General features: G+C 38.1%; 1 protein-coding gene across 3 annotated transcripts in view; it reads right to left on the bottom strand.

The window, feature by feature from the left end:
* Positions 1 to 11,848: 11,848 nt before the first annotated feature.
* ADAMTS3 (ADAM metallopeptidase with thrombospondin type 1 motif 3) overlaps positions 11,849 to 24,440 on the bottom strand; it is a 356,812-nt gene continuing 344,220 nt past the window's right edge. For all 3 annotated transcript variants that reach the window (XM_054554042.2, XM_054554041.2, XM_024246584.3), the window contains 3 exons: positions 21,694 to 21,901; positions 19,583 to 19,700; positions 11,849 to 14,580 (listed from right to left, as the gene is read on the bottom strand). In XM_054554042.2, the coding sequence (XP_054410017.1) occupies positions 14,012 to 14,580; positions 19,583 to 19,700; positions 21,694 to 21,901 (895 nt within the window). In that variant the 3' untranslated portion in view covers positions 11,849 to 14,011. The remainder of the gene's footprint in view (positions 14,581 to 19,582; positions 19,701 to 21,693; positions 21,902 to 24,440) is intronic.

Raw genomic sequence — 24,440 nt, forward strand, 5'->3', positions numbered from 1 at the left:
TTTGACCCAGCGATCCTATTACTGGGCATATGCCCAAAGCATTATAAATCATGCTGCTATAAAGACACATGCACACGTATGTTTACTGTGGCACTATTCACAATAGCAAAGACTTGGAACCAACCCAAATGCCAATCAATGATAGACTGGATTAAGAAAATGTGGCACATATACACCATGGAATACTATGCAGCCATAAAAAGGATGAAATCATGTCCTTTGTAGGGATATGGGTGAAGCTGGAAACCATCATTCTGAGCAAACTATCGCAAGGACAGAAAATCAAACACTGCATGTTCTCACTCATAGGTGGGAATTGAACAATGAGAACACTTGGACACAGGGTGGGGAACATCACACACCAGGGCCTGTCATGGGGTGGAGGGAGTGGGGAGGGATAGCATTAGGAGATATACCTAATGTAAATGATGAGTTAAGGGGTGCAGCACACCAACATGGCACATGTATACATATGTAACAAACCCACATGTTGTGCACATGTAACCTAGAACTTAAAGTGTAATAAAAATAAATAAATAAATAAATAAATAAATAAATAAATAAAGTATCACCCCTTTCCTTCCAACATGTCCTGCATTTACCTGTTCCTGCATTTACCTGGTAGTACTTTCTCTTTTTTCTTCCATCCTTTCTTTTTATTATTTTGTGAACTCCTTCTTTCGTTTAAAATCTTTTAAAATAACTTTCTAAAAGTTATTTTAATCTTCTCAAAACAGATTGTTCTCTTCTCTGCATGTCTCCTAACAAGTGGGGAAAATGCAAAAGATTTTAAGCAGTAATAACAGGATACACAAAGAAACAGATGGTGGGAAGACATTGCACTTAAGGAAATAAAAGAAGATCATTGTAGCTAAAGTATGGAAAGTGAAGAAATGGAATAAAACTAGATGGAATAAAGGGTCAGGAGTCAGGTCACAGAGCTAGAGTAATGAGTTTGAATTTTATTCTTACTGCAGTGGAATGCCATTAATGTGCTTAAGCTGGGGCACATCTTAAACAATTACCTTGTTATGGGTTAAATACAATCAGGAGTAGAAATGGTGAAACTCATAGTCCAAGTGAGAGCTGATGGCCACAGCAACTAAGCTGTGGATGTAGAGCTAAACAGCTACATCTGAGATTTTGCTTTTCTGATGTCATAGATATGGTATGAGGATGAGAGTGAAGGAAAAAATTTGATTTAAATTCTAAGTTTTCTGACTTAAGTAACTAAGTGGAAGTGTTACCATTTCTATGGAAGAAACTTGGCCAGGCAGGAGGTAGATTGAGGAGGACAGGTGTGGAAGAAATTAAATCCTACTTGCATGTTCAGTTTGAGGTGCTTCTAAGATATCCAGGTAGAGATGTTAGATAGGCAGTTGTAGACATGTGAGCATGAATCTCAGAGGAATAATCTGAATTGGAGATAAAAATGGAGCTGATATCCTGCCTCTAGAGGATCCCTAAAGCCATAGAAAAGAAGATTACCAAGAAGGAGAATATAGAAGGAGACAGTAACAGACCCAAGAATGTAGGCCTGAAGAACAACAACATTTTATGTTGGGCAGAAGAAGAGGAACCTGCAAAGCAAAACAAGAAAGAGCAACTAATAGTTTCAGAAGAGAACCAGGAGAATGGTTTCATAGAGACCAAGACAGAAATAATTCAGATAGTAATGAACTGTGTTAAAATGCTGCTGCCATGATGCATAATACAAGGACAGCTAAATATTCATTAGATTTGACAATATGGCAGCACGATGGTTAATTTTATGTGTTGATGTGGCTAGGCCAAGGGGTGTCTAGATATTTGGTCAAACATTATTCTAGGTGTTTCTGTGAGTATTTTTGGATGAGAATAATTTAAATTGGTGGACTTTGAGGTAAGCAGATTGCCTTTCATAATGTGAATGGGCTCCCTTCATTCAGTTGAAGGCCTGGATAGAACAAAAAGACCAGCTTCCCTCAAGCAGGAGCAAATTCTCCAGCAGACCACCTTTGGCCTGCATCTGCAGCATTGGCTTATCCATCCTGGTTCTATGGCAAACTGCTGTTAAAGTGTAAGTATAGCATTGGGTCTCCAGCCTGTCAGACCAGCCTGCAGTTGGACTTGCCAGCCTCCATCGTTGTACGAGCCCATTTCTTATAATGAATCTGTTTCTCTGGAGAACCCCGACTAATACAGGAGGTCACTGGGGACTTTTTTGACATGACCAATTTCAGAAGAGGATTGGGGTGGAAACAACTATGGTAAAGAGGAGAGATGACCATTGATAAAATGAAGACAACATGTATAGGCAATTCTTTCGAAAGGTTTGTCTATAAAGAACAGCAGACAAATAAAGTGATGGTAGAAGTTGCTGAGAATGTGGGATCAAGTAAATCTTCAGTATGAAAGACACTAAAATGTATTTCTATGATAATAGTAGAGATAAGAGGGAAAGGCTAATTATTCAAGAGAAAAATAAAAGAAAACCCTGGAGAACGTGGGAATAAGTATAATCTAGACCACAAGTAGAAGGAAGAACAATTGCTCTAGTACACTAGAAGAGAAGAAGAATTTGGAGGTGCACTAGTTTGAATAATGTTCTCCAAGGATTAATGTCCAACTGGAACCTAAGAATTTGACTTTATTTGGAAACAGGGTCTTTGCAGACATAATTAGTTAAAATGAGATCATAATGGATTAGGGTAGGCTCTAATCCAATGGCTGATGTCCTTAGAAAAGAAACAGAGACACAGAGACAGAGAAACACACAGGCAAATGCTATGTCAAAACTGGCATACATTAGAGTAATGCATGTGCAAGCAAGGAATGCCAAAGACTGCTGGTGACCAGAAGCTAGAAAATATGCATGGAACAGACCACTTCTCAGAGACTATGGCCTGAAGTAAGATGCATGCTGAGATCATTGAAGTAGGGGGCTCTGGGAATGGAGAGACCACGATATTGGAAGAATTGTCAATGAGGATATTAAAATCACCAAGAATTATAGGGGTACTGATGAAGAGAATAATGGTAAGCCATTCTCTTCAAGAATTGATAGTAGTGTCTTGGGAGGGGAGTTGGGGGGAGCGTGAAGATGACTGAAACAAGAGGAGTAGTGAAGGGTGTACATTCACAGCCAGGTGTTTTATAGTGGAGGAGGCTAAAATAACCTGGCAGCAGCAATGAGGTCCTGGAAGATACCTATCTATTTCTAGGCCCTGTGATACAAAGCCATGTGGAAAATAATAACCAGCAACCACCTGAGAGACATGGGAGAAGCAGTGTCCTCAGTGAGGGGGCAGATCACAGACAGATGAGAAGGTGGAGAGAAGCTGCACAGATCAGATTGAGCATATAGGTGTTCTGTTTATTACACTTCACTGTTTAATACACTACACTGTTTATTCCAGATGAAGGGCTGGACAAATATCAAGCACATACTCCTGGGGGATGAATCCTAGATTTTTAAATGTGGTGTAATAGCTAGAAGATATCTGGCCTCGAGGTGTGTGAAAATGCAGTAGACTTCACTCTGGAAATGCCTGACTTCCTGGAACCGTAATTCACCTTCACTGTCTTCTGAATTACGGAGGACTTCCAGTGCTACTTTAGGATTTTAAACAGCGTAACAGGAAGTAGGTAGCACAGAAAACCCAGGGTGAAGAAAGCAAAACCATAAATACTTATAGAAATGTTGAAATAGGAACCCCAGGTTTTCTAAAGCTTTTTTTTTCAGAGATTATTACTCATTATAGCTACGATCAGCTATTTACTGATTTTGAGTAACTTAATTGTGAATTAATTCCTTCCTTCCTTCCTTTCTCTCTCTCTCTCTCTCTTTCTCTCTCTCTCTCTCTCTTTCTTTGTTTCAACAGAGTTTCACTCTGTTGCCCAGGCTGGAGTACAGTGGCACAATCTCAGCTGTCTACAACCTCCCCTCCCAGGTTCAAGCAATTCTTGTGCCTCAGCCACCTGAGTAGCTGGGACTGCAGGTGCACACCACCATGCCTGGCTAATTTTTCTATTTTTAGTACAGATGGGGTTTCACCATGTTGGGCAGGCTGGTCTTGAACTCCTGGCCTCAAGTGATCCACTTGCCTCGGCCTCCCAAAGTGTGGGGATTACAGGTGTGAATCACCACACCTGGCCTGTAATCATGAATTTCAAAAAGACTTTTTAATACCTATAATATTAAAAAATTAATCTATATGTAGTTTGTCATTGCCAAGCTTAGAATATTATTATAAACGTTGAAATATTTTTATAGGCTTATAAATTATCCAATATATTCTTAAAGCTCAAAATACATTTGTGGAATAACAAAGGAATAAACTGTAGGAGTGCCTGTGTTAAATTTAATGAGTATATATTTGAATAACAAAGTGCTAAGCTAACTATAAGAGAGTACTTTGGAAAATTTTTATTTTCTTTTTCAATTGAGACTATTCATATGGCATATCTTACTTGGGAAGGTAAACGTTCTACATTATAACTGTTAATGACCTATTCAAATGGAAAAGCCAGTGGGCAGGGCTTTAGACTGTTCTTCACAGATGTTCTGCTAGAAACATCAGCTTCAGTTCAGTCATACAACTCACAACCATGATTTGTTCCATGAATGCTAAAGTTGGGTGTCTAATTGTTTCACTGTACACAATGATAAATGTGTGCCATTTCTTTGATTAAATGTCTCTGCCTTTAAAGGATGTATGTTATATATGGGTGGTGCGTGAGAATGCACATAAGTCTTTTCTTTAGGTATCTATGTAGTTAAGAAGAGATACAGTGCGTTGACATTTAGTCAGATGATTCAAGTAGAAATTGTGCCAAAACAAGAAGGGGCCGCAAGCCAAGGAATATAGGCAGCTGCTAGAACCCAATAAAGGCAAGGAAATGAATTATCCACTGGAGCTTCCAGAAGAGAATGCAGCCCTGCTGACACTTTAATTTTAGCCCAATGGGACCTGCATCAGACCTACAGAGCTATAAGATAATATTTGTGTTGTTTCAGCCACTAAGTTTATAGTAATTTGTTATAGCAACAATGGAAAACTAATACAAAGATTCATGGGTAATTCCATGGTTTGATCCTGAGATGCTGGAAGGAATAAAAATTCTGGATGAGGTGGAATGGGGGCCAGGCCAGTAAAGTGGAAAAACAGGAGTCCAAATTTGGACTTCTTAGGCTATAAATTTCTACCAGTCATCCAACTGGAAATGTCAAGTAAGTAGTTATAAATATGAGTCTGGAATTCAAGAGAACATATGGGGTAGAGAAATACATTTGGGAGTTTTCAGCCGATAGATGGTATTTAAAGACAGGAGACTAGATAAGATCACCACACTTTCTCAGTGCATTTGGAAATGTCTGCCAGGCTACGATATAAACTTTAAATTGTTTCTCTTCCAATCACCCTGACTCTCGCCATGTATAAGTGACTACAACAGTATAAATTCTTTTCTTTTTCATCTAGTAGTTTCAGAAGTCTAATAATGTGATCAAAATAAGGGTTGTAAACTTCCATATAATATGGGAACTAGGTTTCTTAACTATTTTATTACTAGCTTGCCTCTTGGAAAGAGTAGCCTGAACTGGAGTTGACAAGCTAGTTGTCCTTGGTCAGGCAAATCTACTTTCTTCTTGTAAGAAGAAAACACCACATGGAAAAGTAAGTGAAAACAATAAGAGACGAAAGAAAGTTGAGTCTATTGTAATGAAATTCAACAAATATCTACTAAGAGTGCAAGACTCTGGGTTTATAAAGATTGAGAAATGGTCCTTTCCTTCTCTAAAATCAAATTCACAAGGATAGTAGAGGAGAAAGGAATTCATTTTATAGGAGCTTAAGAGGCTAGGGTTAATTTTATGTGGGACAACAAGGATAAAAAAAATAGAAATATCTTAGATGGGATTTGTGAGCTAGGAGTATAAAAAGTGGAGGGAAGACCATGAAATATGAAAAACAGAAAGCATAGATACAATTTGGTTTGGCGTGGCTTGAATAGGATAGTGACACACAAAAGAAAATCTGAGGGCAGGATGAATATAACATTGGAGAAGACCCCAAAGAGAGGGAGACAATCACAAGGCAATTATGATAGTTCCAGACAAAGCCTATTGTGAACTAGGCAGAGACAACAGGGACAAAAAAGAGGGAACAGAGGCAAGAGACATTTTAGAAGTGAAATAAACAGAACAAGGGAGCTGATTATATATGCAGAGTAAAAGACAAAGAAAAGGATGATAGTGAAAAAGTATGGTTGGTTCTTGGCAAGGCTGAGTTTAATGAGGAACACAGAACATAGGACTAAGAACTAGGTTTCTTGGAAGGGTAGTAATCACTTGGTTTTTAGAAATGCTGAAGTATAGTTGTGACGGCAGAGGTAAGATGTTCAGCAGACACGTGAGAATGCGTTTCTGGTTTGGTACAGATGTGAAGGCTTACTCATGGAGACTTGGAATTAAGTTTATAAGAGGTCTTGAAAGATGGAGGAGCCAGCCAATGGGACTGAGAATGAGGGGTCAGAAAGTGTTGCCCTGGATATCCTACAAAGTCCCATCTGACATATAAATTATATAATACCAGACTGTACAATAGCACAGTCTATAATATAAAAATTTACAATAAAATCAATTGTAATAGTATCCTTAAAAATACATTTTTAGGCACATGAGCTCATTTGATTCACACTAGAAGTCTGTCAGATAATACTTTCATTCAACTTTGTAGATGAGGGAACTACACACTAAAGAGACAAGTCCTACAGTTCATGAGTGGAAGGCAGGATTTAAACCCAAGTTTCATGAGACCACATCCTGAGTTCTTTTCACCAAGGCCATGTAATGCTGGAGACAATCTGGGAAAAATGAAGGCCAGAGTTTTTATACTGACCCACGAGATTGTGTGTGATTTCTCATCTCTTATTTCTCTTTTATCTTCTCCTACTGACCCCATCAAGCACCATATCCACTTCACTGTCCTTGTTGCTGTTCCTTGCACTTACCAGACATATTGCACTTTAGGGCCTTTGCACTGGATGCTGCTTTTTCCTGGAATGTTCCTCCCCAAAGATTATAGAGATAACTTTTACTTCCTTCAAGTTTTTCACCCTCTAAATGAGTTCTACCACTACTCTCCCACTCAGTACTGCACTATGCTTTTCTTAATCACTGTTTAACATACTTGATATCAAAGCCATGCATGGTGGTTATTGTTTGCTGTGTTTCCTCCACTACAATGTACCCTCTACAGGACAGCAGGAATTTTCATTATTTTCTCACTACTATATTTTAAGCACCTAGAATGCTGTCTGGCACACAATCAGAGCACAATAAAATTTTGTTGAATCCATGGATTCTCCAAGTGAGAAGGAGCAATTAGGAATGACTTTTGAGAGTGCTTCTTCTGTTGTGTTCTTGGGGTAGAATACAGGCTGCAGTGGGCCCCAGAGTGAATGCTGGTAAGGGTGGGAAAGAGGAGAGGCAGAGAATGTAAGCCAGTCCCTTGAGAAGTTTGGTGGTGAAGAAAGGAGATCAGTAATTGGGTCAAGAAGCAGAAACAGAGTCAAGCAAAAGTTTGATCCTTTCTTGTATGATGATGCAGACCTGGGCCTGCTTGTAAATTTAATAAATCTATATAAGAAAACACTAAAGATTAAAGTCAGAAGAACAAATACGAAGGGAAGAAAATCATAGTCCTGGCTATATGGCTGAAGAGACTATCCAGATCACTCACATCATTCAAGAACATTTCTAATGGTCATGAAAACCCAGAGCAAAAGCAGATGGAATCAGAGTGGCTGCTGCTTCTGACAACTGAATCTCCATGTTAGGAATGTTGTGGAAATTAACTAAAGCATTCCACTAGACGCTATGTTGCTATCTCCACACACCATGCAACATCTGAGATGTAAAAATAAGCGTTGCAATGCCCCACTCCACACAAAACCAGAATATTATTTAGTACATTCCATTATTTTGGACAGGTCTTCTGAAAAGGCTATAGAAATGTAACTCATTCCTGTTGCCAATATATACAAATGAAGATGTCCCTAGCATATAGCTGGACACATTTCTGGGTAATATGGTGGTTGCCATAGGTTCATTTGGAAGTGCAAAGTACTTCACTCTTAGACCTTCACACACTATCTGTCAAAATGCACACTTTGGCTCTCTTCTTTAGGATGATCACACAGACACTTGCTGATCTTGGGATAATTGACTTCCCTTTCATTGGAGTCCCTTATTTTTATGGAATAGACGCGTCCTAGCTATGGGAGGAAAAATGAACTGAAAGTTGGAATACTAATCTCTCTTCTAATCCCAGTTACATCCAAATTCACAAATGAGATTTTGGAGACATCACCTTTGGGTCCTAATCCTATTCCTGGAAAAGGAAGAGTGCTAGGCTAGATAATATCTAAAGATCCTTTCCGTTTCAACACTAGCTAGTTCCTGTTCCTGTCAAACAAGTTAACAGAGATATAAAAAGTCTAAAAACAGAAGGGATACCACAGTCATAGATCCAAGAAATCTGTTTTTGGCAGCAGAGTTTTTACAGAATGTAGTAGATATTATAGTTACAAAGTTTGTGCCATGGGCAGGGCACAGTTCTAGGTACTAATGAATACAAAATAGATTTTCTTTTGTTTGTCCAGGGACAAAATGTATATAGTTCAATTACAATTAAAGGGTATATATGAGCCCTTCTTCCCTTGGCATATAAGACCAAGAGCCCCTTCTCCAGGTCCCAGAGAAAGGCTGTCATCAAGAGAAGAGGATTAACTTGATGGCAGCAAGTCTGAGGACAATATCTTGTAGTACATGATGCCACCACAGAAAAAGCAGTTGCCTTAATCTTTGTAGTCATTTGCCAGCTTGTGCCTATTATGAAAAACCTGTTGCATTATATACATAGTTCATATAACTCTCTGCTTCTATTCTTGTGTTCCACATTCTTTTGGGCACATGGGATACTTTTGGGCAGAAGGGACTTTGTGGAAGTCATTTCCTTGGTTCAAAATATTCAAATTGAATCCTTTGAAGTTTGTTGATCATCCACCAAAAGATACATTTTTTAAAAATAGATATTCTGGAGAAAATAACAATTGCAATCTTTTACCAAACACTTAATGTCTATCCATTGAGGTACTGTGTTTATTGTTTTTCCAGGATTCTCAATTTTTTTTGCTCAAACAGCTTTATGAAGTATGTACTGTTATCATCTTCATTTTACATACAAAACAAGTGAGGCTTAGTCACATTAAGTAACTCCTCCAAGTCACCATTAGTTGACTTCAGAACCAGGAGGTAAACCAGCAGTCTGATTTTAGTGCTCACACTCTTAACCAGAGTATCATAACTTCTCGAGAAATTTAGAAATCTTGTCATTTTGTTTCAGGAATAGCAAGCAGACCTACTGGCTCTGTATCTTCCACCATGAGAAGTTTGTTTTTACCTTGAACTACTAGTGGGAGCAAGTATCTTCTTGTAAGTCTCCAAATATCTCATCTGAAAGTTGTTCTTTGTGTAGATTTGTAATTTTAGCACCATTTTTTTATTCAATAGCAGATTGTGGAAGAGCTTTGTTATTTAGGTTTCAACCGTACAGGATAGTAAGTTTGGTGATATGTGCATAACACTTGGCTATGAATAATCGTTCTCTTCTGTGAGAGACTAATTTGGGGTTTTGGGTAGATTAAACAAATGAACAAAAACAACACTACTCAGTCCCAGGTGAATTGTTAACAATCCAATGGTTGAAAGCTAATTGGTCAAATCAACAATTCTCTTGAAACTATGAATTGGCTGAATAATAGCCTTTCCAAGCAACAGTTTTAATGCAGTAACATTAGTTTGTTGCCACAAAGCAAATGATCAGCATTTAGACACCTGCCAATTTACCAGGAAAGAAGGCAGTTTAAAAGGTAATTCCAATTTTTAGGTAAACTCTATGATAATTTTGCAGAAGTTATAGCACCTTGTTTTCTTTTAGAATGTCTATTTCTTATGTCAAATTTATTTTATTAAATTATGCTTTCTTTTAGTAGGCAGTATTGTAGTAAATTTAAAAATTTTGTCTCTGGCTCTACATGAACTATCTCAAAGTATCTGGGCCCAAAGTGAATATTTCTAATATTAGTTTGATGTTTTTAGATAACATCTGTGCACTCTAAGGTGATTTTTATATTCTACTGCATTTTAAGCAGCTTTTTGGGTTTTTTATTTTTTTATTTCATTTTTTTGTTTAGATGGAGTCTTACTCTGTTACACAGGCTGGATGGAGTGCAATGGCGTGATCTCAGCTCACTGCAACCTCTGCCTCCTGGGTTCAAGGGATTCTCCCACCTCAGCTTCCTGAGTAGCTGGGATTACAGGCACCGCCATTATGGCCGCCTAATTTTTGTATTTTTGTAGAGACGGTTTTTCACCATGTTGGCCAGGCTGGTCTTGAACTCCTGACCTCAGGTGAGCCACCCTACTTGGCCTCCCAAAGTGCTGGGAGTATAGGATTGAGCCACTGCACCTGGCCATTTAAGCAGTTTTAACAGTCTGTTTTTCTTTAATACTTTTTCAACAAGTGATGTCTTCTTTGGCTTATTCATGTTTTCATCACTTTTCAATTGATTTTTTTCTTTTATATCCTTTATTTAAGTAGCTGCTTCTTGAAGAAAATGCAAGATGTGTATAGAGGAATGACTTTTGTTGTTTAATAAATTTCTGCAATGCCTATTACTGTAAATATATGAAAAACACATTTTATTTGCTAATAGTTTGGGACATTATACATTATTGCACCATTGATCACCTTTGCAGAAATACATAATTAATACCTAGTGCCTTAGTTTTATTATGTATTGCTTGCAAAGGGAGAATGGATATGATTAGTGAAAATTCTTCAAAATCAGGGACTGGAAATCATTTTTAAGTTCATCCTAACCATTTTTTAAGCTAAATTGTTTGTCTTTAAATTCCCGGATCCCTGTTGTTTACTACCATAGATAAGACATAGTGACCATAATTTAAACTAGCTATGGACCCTAGAGGAATGCTATGGCTCAGTTATGTAATCAAGGTGATCATGATGAGGACAAGGACAATGAATTAGTATTAATACTTAGAATTTACTGTAAGCTATTATGTATTAGGCCCTATCATTATTACTATCATCTCATTTCTCATAGCAGTCACACAATCTTTATTTATTACTATCATCATCTCATTACTATCATCTCATTTCTCATAGCAGTCACACAATAATGTTATGATAGTTTCACCTCCCATTTACAGATGAGGAAACGGAAACTTACTGAGGTTACCCAGGGCCATTCGGGTATGAAGACAAGCCTGAGTCTGTTTGCCTCTGCTGAAGAAACTACTGTACAATAGCATCTACCTGTGACATACCAAAAGGCCTTGCACTGTGATGGTTCCTGCCTCCCCAGACTCCAGAGTCTTGAATAATGTGTTTCTGCCAATTCTCAGGTAATGAAAGTTCAAAATTGATGGAAAGCTTTTATTTAAAAATCACTCAGAGGTTGCAGATTTTAAAAACAGAAGGTCACCATTTCCTTCTCTGAAATACTAGCATAATAGCCATCTTTCCTCATCTTCTTCATAGTTCTATGAGACAGATTTAACCAAAAAGCCACCTCCTGCAACCTCTTATTTTGTTTTTGTTTTTTAAAAAAATCATTGTAATATGCCCTGATGTGAAAACAGGAGACAGTCACTTGAGTCTTTCAAGCAACTACAAGTAGCAAATAAATTTGATGCCATTTTACTGTGTAGGAGGAAATACACGTTTCCATTACCCCATGATGAACCTAATGATAAAATCTAGATAGAGCCAGATGTATATTTTGTTAACATTTTTATTGCTACATGCTCTCAATACAACAAACAGCATCAGTAGTGTACACTTTGATAAAAAGGAATTTTTAGCTTAGTAGAAAAGAAAGCCCAAAGGTCAGAAGTATAATGAATATGTACATCTTTATGGAAACTGTTTGTGTGACCATCTTTATCGTCTCCTGTGGATGAGATGTATGCACACGCAAGTAAACTAGAGAGATTTTTATTCTATGGGAATTTTTAGGAAAAAAAAAAACACTTAAGGCTTAGGGATTGTTTTACTGTCTGGAATTTGCCTAATTTGACCTTCAAAGTTCTTGCACAAAGTAGCAGCAATTCTTTAGAGGTATAGAGTCAATAGTTTAAGCTGTTAGTTTACAATGATTAAAATGCAAAAGTTCTTGCACATTCTGTGCTTTGAGAGGTTAATTTATCTACATTTTAGTTTGCATAATATATTTTTAGACAGCTCAGGTACTGACCTCAAAATCATTATGCTGATATCACTATCTCCTCTCATTTACAAGTAATTCATGACACATTTATCTCTTTCAAAAACTTTTAAAAATGTTTCTAATTCACAATTTCATTGAACAGCTAGCTGAGTCCATACAATTTAATGTTTCCTTGAAGGGAAACAAGTCATCAACTTAATATCAACTACTAAAAATGCAAGATGTTTGCATAACATCAAATTTGTTCAGTTTTAGCTTTTGAGTTGGCTGTAGTAGTTTGCTTAAAGGTCTCTATGCACAGAACAAAGCATGCATCTCTAATTATGTCTCTCTAGTTTACCAAAATATGTAATTGATATTAGTGTAAATATTTAGTACATAAAAATACTATCAAGAAAAAAAAGTCAACTTTTAATAAATATCTTCGGTTTTGAATTCTATGTACAAGTACTTTACATCTACTCCCTGGAGAGAGCATTTCTGGCTTTGCTGTGAGCAAGATGACTACTGACATAAATTATTAGCACATTATTGCAGTCAGATGCACTGTGGTTGTGAACATTTGAACATGAACCATATGGAAAATAAATATCTCAACCATCGACATATGCTTTCTTCAACCTGCCTTCAAAGCCCCAAAGCTCTACTATACTCAAATGTCAATTCTAGACTGATGATACTTTTCTCAGCTACCAACATACAAATAAGTTATCCCAAAACTTTTTCCTTTGTGATTATTACAGTACATTGAGTATAACTGTTTGTATCTGTCAACAATGCGAAAATTAAAAAAGAAACACACGCACACAAAAACAAAGGACACCTCAACGGTGCCTACTGAGGTCCTGGAAAGAGGGTTTCAGTTTTGTCTTGCACGAGTTCATTTACTATTCTTTGATCCCTGTGACCACAAGTGTACTAAGACACCAATCCTTTAAATTATAAGTATAGAAGGCAATAGGTAAGCTGATAGCTGTATATCTATAGCTTTTGTGTTTTTTTTCTTTTTCTATAATTTACGTATCACATTGTTGATTCAACAAAACCCTTTATATTGTCTGTAGCTGTAATTCTAACTTCTCTTTTGTAATACTCTGCTTTGAAAATTAACCTATAGAATGTCAAACAAGGCAATACCCAATGACAGGCACCTAGAACATCCAGAAATGTAATATAGTAAACAATCATTTGAGAACACATCTCTTAAAATAATACTGATTTTTGCAATATACAGTATTTACACAACAGCTGCAAATTTGCTCATACAATATTTCTAATATAGATAAATAGGAATACAAGTCTAAGAATTCTTTGTTCCATATCCAAAATTTCTTGTTAAAGTGTAAACCATTGGTATCTCTTTTTAATTTTTACTGTAACTCTTCTAAAACAAACAAAAAGTCAGTTGATATGCACAACTGGTTCCAGTCCCTTTTCTGCTTCAGAGAGCGACCAACGCAAACTTAGCAACATATTTTTCTTTTGTAATAATCTTTGGTGCCTTCTTCCAATGAATTCTGGTAAATGAGTCAATGCAGAACAAAAGGAGGATGAAAGCAACTAGAAAGTGAGCCAGCACTTTCTGTTCTTCCAATTACAGATAAAATGAGCTGACGATCTATAGAGATTTCCACTTTAAACAAGCATATGCACCATGGGGAGAGAGAGGTTGTCCAGGTTTTCCTCTGGTTTCTAGCCTTTTTGGTTCACTTTCTCATCTTTCTAAGGTGGATGATCTTGTCGGACGTCTGTTGTCAATAATCTTTCCATCTTTCTTTGAGGTTCTTGCCTGAGAAGAAGCACCTATTGAATCACTGGCTGCAAAGAAGGAAGCAGCAGCCATTTGTGAAGCTGAACTGAGGTGGCCCCTCTTGGTGGGTGGGGAGGATGGTAAGGTGACCAGTCTCACAGCCTTACTTCCTGCTTGCTGAGCACTCCTCTGGGGTAAATTAGCACCATCAGGTTTACTGTTTGGCCTGAAAGCAGCATATGCATTTGGACCTCCCATTGAAGAGATGCTACTCAAAGACATCTTCTTTGCAGGGGTCTCTGAATGATAAGGAACCAAAGATGTAGGCATCACCAGAGATCTAGGGAGGTCACTAGGGTTAGAGATGACATCATCATGAGTTTCAGCAGCTTCTAGAAGGTATGGTGGTGGCAGGGTGCTACTGCGCTTGCTACAGGACTCACAACATAACTTGTTATAACCTGGTATGGAGCAGTATCGTGCCAACACTTCCATTTGACAGAATATGGACTTGTCTCCCAAACACGGCTCATCTGCAAAAATAAAAAGAAAATAAACTAATACTAGCATCTAAATATAAAAGGAGGAAAAAATTAAAATTTTAAATGAATGTAAAAAGATTTAAGTGCAATCTGACACTAACGGGAGTGATCCACAAGAGCTTTTGCATTAAAAATATGAATATTAGAATGAATTCACTAAAATAAGTAGTTCTTTATCTACAAAGCCCTTGGGATGATCATTATTTTAATATTTCCACCTGGAGTCTTCGGACCACAGAGGGTATTTTTTTCTCCAAGTAGGAACGTATATCTGATTTTAGAATGGGCAAAGAGAATTTATTTAACGTTGTGGTTAAATTTTTAGGATGCAAAGGGGCATCTGTATTTTATGGTATTTCTGACTTTCTCAGAGGGTACTCCTTACATTAAGTTAAAATGTGAAATCAAAATAAATACTAAACACTTGTAAAAACAAAACAAATCTTACAAAGGTATTCTCCAAAGAATAATCAAAATACCATCTTGATTTAAAAAAATTCTCCAGTTTGAGATCGAGACCATGCTGGCTAACACAGTGAAAACCCGTCTCTACTAAAATTACAAAAAAAATTAGCCAGGCGTGGTGGCGGGCGCCTGTAGTCCCAGCTACTCGGGAGGCTGAGGTAGGAGAGTGGCACGAACCCGGGAGGCGGAGCTTGCAGTGAGCCAAGATCGTGCCACTGCACTCCAGCCTGGACGACAGAGCGAAACTCCATCTCAAAAGAAAAAAAAAAATTCTCCAGTTTGAATAAAATAGTTTTATGTTTATCATTGAATATTCTCAGATTATTTGTTATTTGAATGCACAAATTTGGGTAAAGTATGCCAAATTTCTTATGAATAATTCATGGTTCTTACATTTAATTTTATTGAATTGACAGTACTTTATGTTTAAAGGATACTTAGTAACACTCATAAAATGTAATTTCATTGAATTGGCAGCACTTTGTCTAAAAAATACTAAAGTAATACTCATAAAACACTTGATAACATCTAAAGTAACACTTCTAAAACACTTCATACTGCATGTGTACACATTATTTTTATTACTTTAAAATTTTATTGATTCTAGGTTACAAGAATTGGATTTCAGATAATCCAAATATTAAGCTCATAAAAATGTTAACTTGTGCATAGTTTTAGTCACCCTGGGTAGACCTTATGAAATAAAGACATATCCTGTGCCTCTCTGATAACAGAACCAGTGCATAGAGTAGCATCCCTGCCTATGTGCAACACAGAAACACTGATCCATGCCCAAAGAAGAAATGCAAAGAACTGTCAATTGTGGCATTTAGTAATAGAATCACTTAAAGTTACAGCCTATTATTGGGTAATACTATATTGCTAAGAAAGAAACCTGCTACATAACTCCCAAAAAATTGCAAAAATCCTTTTTCTAAAGTTTGAAACAAAAAAAGAGTCAGCTGGCAAAGCCAATAGAGGACTAAAATTACCAACATGGAGCTGTACTACTATGTCCACTTCCAAAACTGTGAAATGACTCATATATGCTTGACATGTGCAGTTCTATTATATGGTATACTGTGTCTGAATACTTCATATAAGCTAGGTCATCATCTAGTTATGTTATGAATGTCTGAGCATTATATTAATGGGTTTCACCTTAAATATTAATTTCTCTTCGTGTGTGAATTACTTTTTTTTTAAAACCTGTATCTGAAAATAAGAAAAATGTCTTCTTTCTGTATGTGTCAGGCTCTAGGTCTCAAGAGGACAGGAAATTATTTGATCTTGTCTCTCTTTTTCCTCTAACCCCTTTCCCTCGTCGCCCCTGTTCGGAGGCCCCTCTTAGAAGTATGACTTGTTTTCTCTGAGTTAGAGGAGTCCAACCAAAGGTCTCCCATTTCTAAGTGTGAGCACTTTGGCATTGCAGAGTCCTGTTCATAACCTGGGTTTCATTAGGGCCAGAATTTACTTTTGTGTGAAGGAGCAAAAGGGAGAGATATTCTGAGAAAAATAGGAGCAAAGGAATACATTAACCTTATGGTAATTTGCCTACTGATAAATGGGAAGAGCTTACGGGCAAAAAAAAATGGTACAAACAAAATATGGAGTCACATGAAAAAAATCAATCAATTACAAAAAAATTAAGGCAACTTTTCAGACTTCTCGTTCCACCCCCAAATCATTACAAGAGGTTCTGGAAAAGAGATTCACACATGGTCTCAAAAGGCCATTTGATTCTAATAGCAGTTTGAGATTCTGATAGAAAGTATTTTACTTCAAATATGGTAGAAACATGTGACTGTTTAGAACTCTTAGGATTGCCCTTTGGGCCTCAATTTCAGAACAACAGAACAACTAAAAGGGATATGAAATCACTAAGATAGTTAAGCTATCTTATTAGCTCCTTGGTTTTATATTCAAAACAATTTCTTCTGGCTAAAGAAGGAGAATCAAGAAAATTCTTGCTAACCATTGGGCACAGCTGTACCAGCTCCAAGATCAATAAAGCTTACTTACAAAGTGGCAGCCTCTTAACAGGAATAACTACATAAGAATAAAATATTATGGTGACAGTATATGTTAAAACTTCTGAGTAAAGTTTGTTCTTTTGGTTTTGATTTGTATTTTGAGCTCTTACATATATCAATACTTTCCAAAGTAAAATGATTAAATATATAAGTCCTATGTCTCCCTCTCATGGTCAGATATGTTCTTGCTATAATATATTTCAGATGAAAATTTATAATGAAATAATTTATAAGGGTTAAAGACTTAAAGCCTGAAAATGAGCTTTAAAAAATAAAACATTTGACAAGACAGTGCTTTGCCAATTTTCTTGACAAAAAGCACCATTCAGCAGATGTCAATATTCAAACAATGTCTTACTTATGATGTTGGGGGCCAAGGAAAAGGCAACTTCTTTAGTCCTGAGTCTTCTAATATGTGAAAACAATGTCCACAGTTGTCACTGGCATGGCTTTAGCAGAACTGCATTTAAGAGAAGGGTTGTGGTGGAGGGGGATGGGTGGGCTAGGAAAACAAGGGAGGAGAAGAAAATATAAGGGAAGAGAGAGCGCAACAAACAGATAAGGGTAGTGAGAGAGAGACTTGGGGAGAGAAAATGAGACAGGAAGAGAAAAAGACCTCAGTGGAGGGGCTAGAAAGAGAAAGATAGGAGGAGAAAGAGACAGACACAAGGAGTAAAAGATGGAGTAGAGAAAAAGAGGCTGGAAGGAGAGGAAAAAGGTGGGTATGGCCTGAATGTGTGCCCCCAAAATTCCTTTGTTGAAACCTAATCCTCAAGGCAACGGTACTAACAGGGTGGAGCCTTTGGGAGGTGACTAGGCCATCACGGTGGAGCACTTATGAATGCAATTCATGCCCTTATAAAAGAGAATCAAGGGAGCTCCCTGGCCCTTTTCACCACGTGCGGACAGAACAACAAGGCACCATCTAGGAAGCCCTCCCCAGACACTAAATCTGCTGATGCCTTGATAATGGGCTTCTAGACTTAGAACTCTGAGCAATAATTTTTTTTTAATAAAGTACCCAGTCTCAGGTATTTTGTTATAGCAGCTAGAACAGACTAAGGCAGTGGAGGAGAGAAGAGACAGGGAGAGAGAGAGAGATAGCTGGAAGAGATGGAGAGACAGAGACAGACACACCAAGTTGGAGAGGAAGGGGAGGATAAAGAAAGAGAAAGGGAGAGGGTGAAGGGGAGGACACTGAGAAAGAGAAAATGGGAGAGAAAGAGAGACAGACACATGGAACAAGGAAAGAGGGGAAAGAGAGAGCCAGGGAGAGGCGGGAGGAGAGAGAAGATGAGAGAGAAAAAGAATGACAGGAGGTACAGCCAGGGAGACTAGGAGAGGGAGAGGGAAGGAGAGCAAGAAGAAAGAGTAAGGCCTAGAAAAAGCATGTGTGACTGACATAGAAAATGAGCCACATACAGGCAGCAGGTGACAGCTCATCAGAGACAAAGCAAGACAGACACTAAAAATAATAGAGACAGAGGAGAGCAAATGGAGACACAGATGAGCGAGCGCAGGACAGAGACAGATGTGGACAGAGAGCTGTGGAAATGGAGGCAGAAGGAGACAGTGATAGAGCCAGAAACCATCCAATATATTTTGCTTGTTTTATTTACTTATTTTTTGAGATGGAGTCTCACTCTGTCACCCAGGCTGGAATGCAGTGGCGTGATCTCAGCTCACTGCAACCTCTGTCTCCTGGGTTCAAGCAATTCTCCTGCCTCTGCCTCCCAAGTAGCTGAAATTACAGGCATGCGCCACCATGCCCAGCTAATTTTTGTATTTTTAGTAGAGACAGGGTTTTACCATGTTGTTCAGGCAGGTCTCGAACTCCTGACCTCAGGTGATTCGCCCACCTTGGCCTCCCAAAGTGCTGGGATTACAGGCATAAGCCACCGCACCTGGCCCCATTTTGCTGTTTTAAAATAGCAAATTGACTAAATAAAGAAAATATACTCTGCTTTTGCCATACAGCAAGTTGGCAGGTCAGGCAAATGCTGAATTTTATCCTATGTGCAAGGTGTCTGTTTGAAGTTACTCTATGGATAGACAGTTATTGGAAATGGCTTTAGGGTTGAGTGACATTACCCACACATCAAAATTGAATAATTTTAGTAAAATATTTCAAAATCTTTGCAAAATTATGCTTTTAATAAAGATGTGAAGTTATAGTTAAATGTAACAAGGAAAAATTAAGTAGTTCCTACTAGCAACACAAATTGATAGACGTTACATATACATGGCACAGCCCTCACTCCAACGTCACCAGCCAGAAATGGCAGGGCTATAGTGATCATGATAATTAAAAAGTGTAGAACATTACCTCAAATTCTGATCTTAAAGAACTGAATTGGACTAATATTTCACAGATGTTTTCCTTTGGTTATTTATCAGTAAACAAATAAAAATTATACAACTTCTCTCAAAAGGAAATTCTGCTTTTTGAGGTTTAAAAACATCAGAGCAGTGAAGTCAATTGGTGTGACACCTACCATTACAAGGAGGCAGTTGACAGGCTCTGACCGACTCAGGCTTTTCGCCATCACAGTGGTCCCCAGCCCTGCAGAGGACCTGCCTCACCTCCGTTCCTTCACCGCAGGTCACTGAACACTGCAGAGACAAAGGCTGTGGTTACAGACATTTATTCCACCAAGACCATGCACATACACACACACACACACACACACACACACACACACACAGAGAGAGAGAGAGAGAGAGAGAGATCTGGAGTTCGTTCTCTATTAAGTAATGCTGCACAGTGGTTTTGAAGACAGATACTACTGAGTTTATATTCTGACTCCATTATTTACCAGCCTGGGCACATTGTTTTTTCTACATAAGATTCACCTTCCTTATCTAGTGGAAAGCTGGGATAATAATACCTGCCTTATAAAATTGTTTTAGGACTAAATGAAGGCAAAGGAACAAAGTGTATAAAGCAGTAACAAAATTCCTGACACCTAGTAAGCATTCCATATGAAAGAAGCCATGATTAATAAAAATGTTAACACCTGCTGTAGTTTCTAAAAACAATGTTGATGATTTCTGTTCTCAGGGACCCAATTATGGTATTGAGAGTCCTCACTTCTTCTTTCTTACAGATGGCAGAATTTACGGATAAGTTGCCTTGGACGGTTAATTCAACATCCTTGGAACTACTATTACTCTATGCTCTTAAGTTCATTTCTCTAATGAAAAGGTTTACTGCTCTAAAACTAAGCTCAGAAGGTTCCATGCAATGGCCCTAGGAAGGTGCTGTGGAGGAGGGACTTCTACTGAGACTTTGATATGCGTTATCATTATCGTCCTATGTGGGTGACCTGCACTTGTACTATGGTTTGAATGTCCCCTCCAAAACTCAGGTTGAAATTTAACTGCCATTGTAACAATGTTGAGAGGGACCTTTAAGAGGTGGGACCTTTCAGAGGTGATTTATGGGCATGGGTTAATGCTATTATCTTGGGAATGGGTTAGTTATTGCAGGAATGGGCTCCTGATAGAAGGATCCTCTGTGTCTCTCTTGCATGCCTCCTTGCCATGTGATGCCTTCAGCTACAGGAAGACCCTCTCCAGATGCCAGTGCCATACTCTTGGACTCTGCAGCCTCCAGAACCATATGCCAGATAAGCTTTTGTTCTTTATAAATTACCCAATCTGTGGTATTCTGTTAAAGCAGCAAGAAATAGATAAGACAACTTGCTTGTTTCTTCCTTTCTGGGCTTATTCTCCACTTCCTCTTTAGTCTTCTGTCTGCTTTTTGATGCCCTTTCCTCCTATAAAGTATTCTCCTATGACCCCAAGATTTCTTATTTTGAGTCTTTAGAAATATTGAAGACAGGTGGTAATAGCTGACAATGCAACATTGAGTCAGCCAATTAGCAAACAAACATCATCTGGACAGGTATGCTAGGCACTAGCTGAGTACTGAGGAAACAAGGCATACTATTTTTGAGAAACGTGTGTAGTAGTGGCAAATATAGATTCAAGAATCAGAGTTATAATACTCTGTCATGAACAGCATGGTAAAGTTAAGTTGTACTGCCTTTCAGTTATAGAGGAGGAACTGCCAGGAAAGGTACCACCTGGAAGGTGGTCATTTGGACTACGGAGATGAGCTTTGGTGGAGAAGGAGAGATTATCAGGTAGGAGGAGGGGGAGTACAAGTCAGCTGAAAGGTAGGAGGCTCAAACAAGCATGGTCTGTTTGGAACAGTGAGAAGTTTACTCGAACTGGGACAAAGAGTTGGAATGAAGAAAGAATAAGAGGAGTTAGTGCAGTGCCAAATGGTGCTGGGCCCTGCATTCAATATCAGGGGTTTGGAATTTATACTGAAGGAATAGTGAAGTCAACAAAAATATTAGACAAAAGAACAGTCATCTTTCAGACTTCTTCTCTATGTTATGAAACACATAAACATGGTTTGCCCCTACCATGTACTGTTTTAAAGCATTAATTTTTCCTAACACCTCCAGGTAATTACAAGATATGCAGTAGTTTCTCAGTTCGCACAAAGCCTAACTGATGTTTAAGCCAAATTAAAATATCTACACATGCTTACACACACACTTTACTTATGCATGCACAGAATTCACACACCTACCTCACTCCAGGGTCCTGTTTTCCACTGTGCAGGGCAGGGCACTCTGTTACAGGGCCGGCGGCTCTCGGGACGGTCACCCATGCAGTACTTGCTGTGCACAGAGCGGTTGGTGCCATCATGGAGTGGCTGAAGGCAGCGTACAGTGCGAAGCTGATAGCCAGAACTTCCACAGGTTTTGGTGCAGTGTTCCCATTCTTCTGCTACCCAGCTGTGGGTGTGGGGGGTTAATATTGAAATTATCACTGGTATGTATAGTGTACACATTCCCACCTGCAAAGCCTAGACTTTTCTGCTAAGTGACTTGCAACCTAGTGGGCACACTGCAGTTCAGGAAGTGGTTTCAGAAAGATGGATATAATGGATAACTTTTTAACAATAGTAGGCTGAAACTTTTAATGCCCTATGTTTTTCTGCCCCTCAGTGACTCTGAAATCTTCTTCTTTCCTAAAGGATGATCTACAGAGGGTTTCTGAAACTCATCTTAAAGTTGCCCTGTTAGATTCAGGCATGAAGGCAGTTTTCAAGGATAGCACCAACTCACTTTCAGTTATATTGCCTAATGGTGTTAAACATCTGACAGTGAATCTTTAAAACAGAATCCATCTAATGTTTGCTAAGACACACTTATGATTTCTTTACATAACCTTCTGTTTTCACTATAGTTTCCTTCTCTCTTGGTCATGTCTATTATACACAGTTAAAAATCTGGTTCACATTCTACAGAGGATACACTTCATGTCTTTTTCTGGGTTGGACGAGGGCACATTTTTATAAAATCTAGAGAGTTCACTCATGTTTAAATATTTTAACTGATATGACTGTTTTATTTCTACAGTTGTTGCTATGAAGGCTACTTGACATATCTATACTGTTTGGATAATGCAGTTCTTATTGGCCCTTACTGGGCCTGACAAGAGGTAAGGGTGGTGTGCATTGGGGCTGGGTAAAAACTGTTCACACAAATGCACCTGATAGAAATATTTCCAGAGGCATTTTCCAAAATATTAACCAGTGGACATTCCCAAATTCTAGTGTCAGTGTCAGTGTCCCAAGCACTCTCCAAATCAGCTGTGGATACAACATTGCACACAGTTCTCCAGTACACATGGTTACCAAGTCCCAAAGGGTGGTCACCATTGACTCCATCTGGTTATGCAAGCTGTCTGTATGTAATTCAGGCTAAAATTAATTTGCCTTTTCCAAAGTTACTTTCCCTCTGCATTTTTTTTTCTTTCCATATATATGAGGCACCAAAATATAACCATGCTAAAACCTTGGCAGTCTTTGGTATTCACAGTTTAAGACTGCTTTAGCTTGTCAAACTGGTGGTAAAATGTCTCATGGCAACTGGACTGAGGAATTTTGCTCAATTTTGAAGACCTCAGTGATGACTCTCTTTTGAAGACAAATATTATACTTCACAGATACAGGTACTTCTGATTACCTCCATTCCCTCCTAAGATCTCAGAATGAAAGTAAATGACAAAAATGTTATAAATCTAGAAAGACAAAGAAATTTGAGAGGAAGTCACAGCAACATAATTTTGGAACCTAGAAGACAGATGGACATATGGAAACTAACTCAGCAGATCTAAGAAGAATGAAGTCCAACTCAGCAGTACAAGATGATGAGCAAACTGACTTGCACTGTAGAACTTTAGAAATATTTTGGGATTAGAGGCCTTAGATTCAGTGTGAGCTGGGAAAACAAGGGTGAAGCCAAAACTGAAAGCAGAAGAACTAATGAAAAGTCTGTTTGGAAGCAGTTAGACCTCCTGATTCTTAACCATACAGGGTGATTTGCCCTCCTCCAATGCAGAAGACATGAGGTTTATCCTCTGCAGAATGTGAACCAGACTTAACTGGATACAACAGACATGATCAAGAGAGAAAGAAACCATAGTGAAAACAGAAGGTTACGTAAAAATCCATCTGTGAAATGGTGAGATCGCTTTAGAAACCTATACACATTTCCAGAACAGCATTTAAACTGGCTTACACTCGCTAAGCAAGAAATTGATTCTGTTCTATGGAATCTATTTTATAAGAAAAGCCCTCAATATACAATTAACTGAGGCTCTTTCAATAAAATAGCTGAGTCAGATCACCCCATAGTTGAGCCCACCAGCTACGACTGTAAGGCAAACTTCTAATCAGCCTTCTAAACACTGCATTTTTATACACGTATGAACATCCCAGGATTACCATATAGAAATCCTCTAACATAAATGATGGAGGTGGAGTGGGTGTGGAGAAATGGAAGAAAAGAACTCAAAAGAAATTACTTAGAAACAGGAAATGAATCCTTGATATTCCAGAAGAGATAAAAGAATATATTGCATCTGTGAAATAAAAATCAAATGCCTTGAAAAAGAAATACCTGAATAGATCTCTTGAATATTAATGATACGATAGCAAAAATGAAAGGTTCGGCAAGTGCAACAATGAACAATAGGAGAGAAAATCCAAGCTACAAATATCCCAGAAAGAAAGACCACTGAGGAACATGGGAGAATTTTTTTCAAAACAAAAAAAATACAAGAAAATCTTCTAGAGATAAAAGATATCCATTTTATATATTTAAAAGTTTGTGTCATTTGCCACAACATAGATGAAACTGGAGGAAGTTATGCTAAGTGAAATGAATCAGACACAGAAAGACAAATACCATGTGACCTTCACTTATTTTCTAGATTCCATATGTGGAATCTATAAAAGTGGAACTCATAGAAGTGGAGACTAGAATG

Source organism: Pongo abelii, chromosome 3 (assembly GCF_028885655.2).
Source record: "Pongo abelii isolate AG06213 chromosome 3, NHGRI_mPonAbe1-v2.0_pri, whole genome shotgun sequence".
NCBI lineage: Eukaryota > Metazoa > Chordata > Mammalia > Primates > Hominidae > Pongo > Pongo abelii.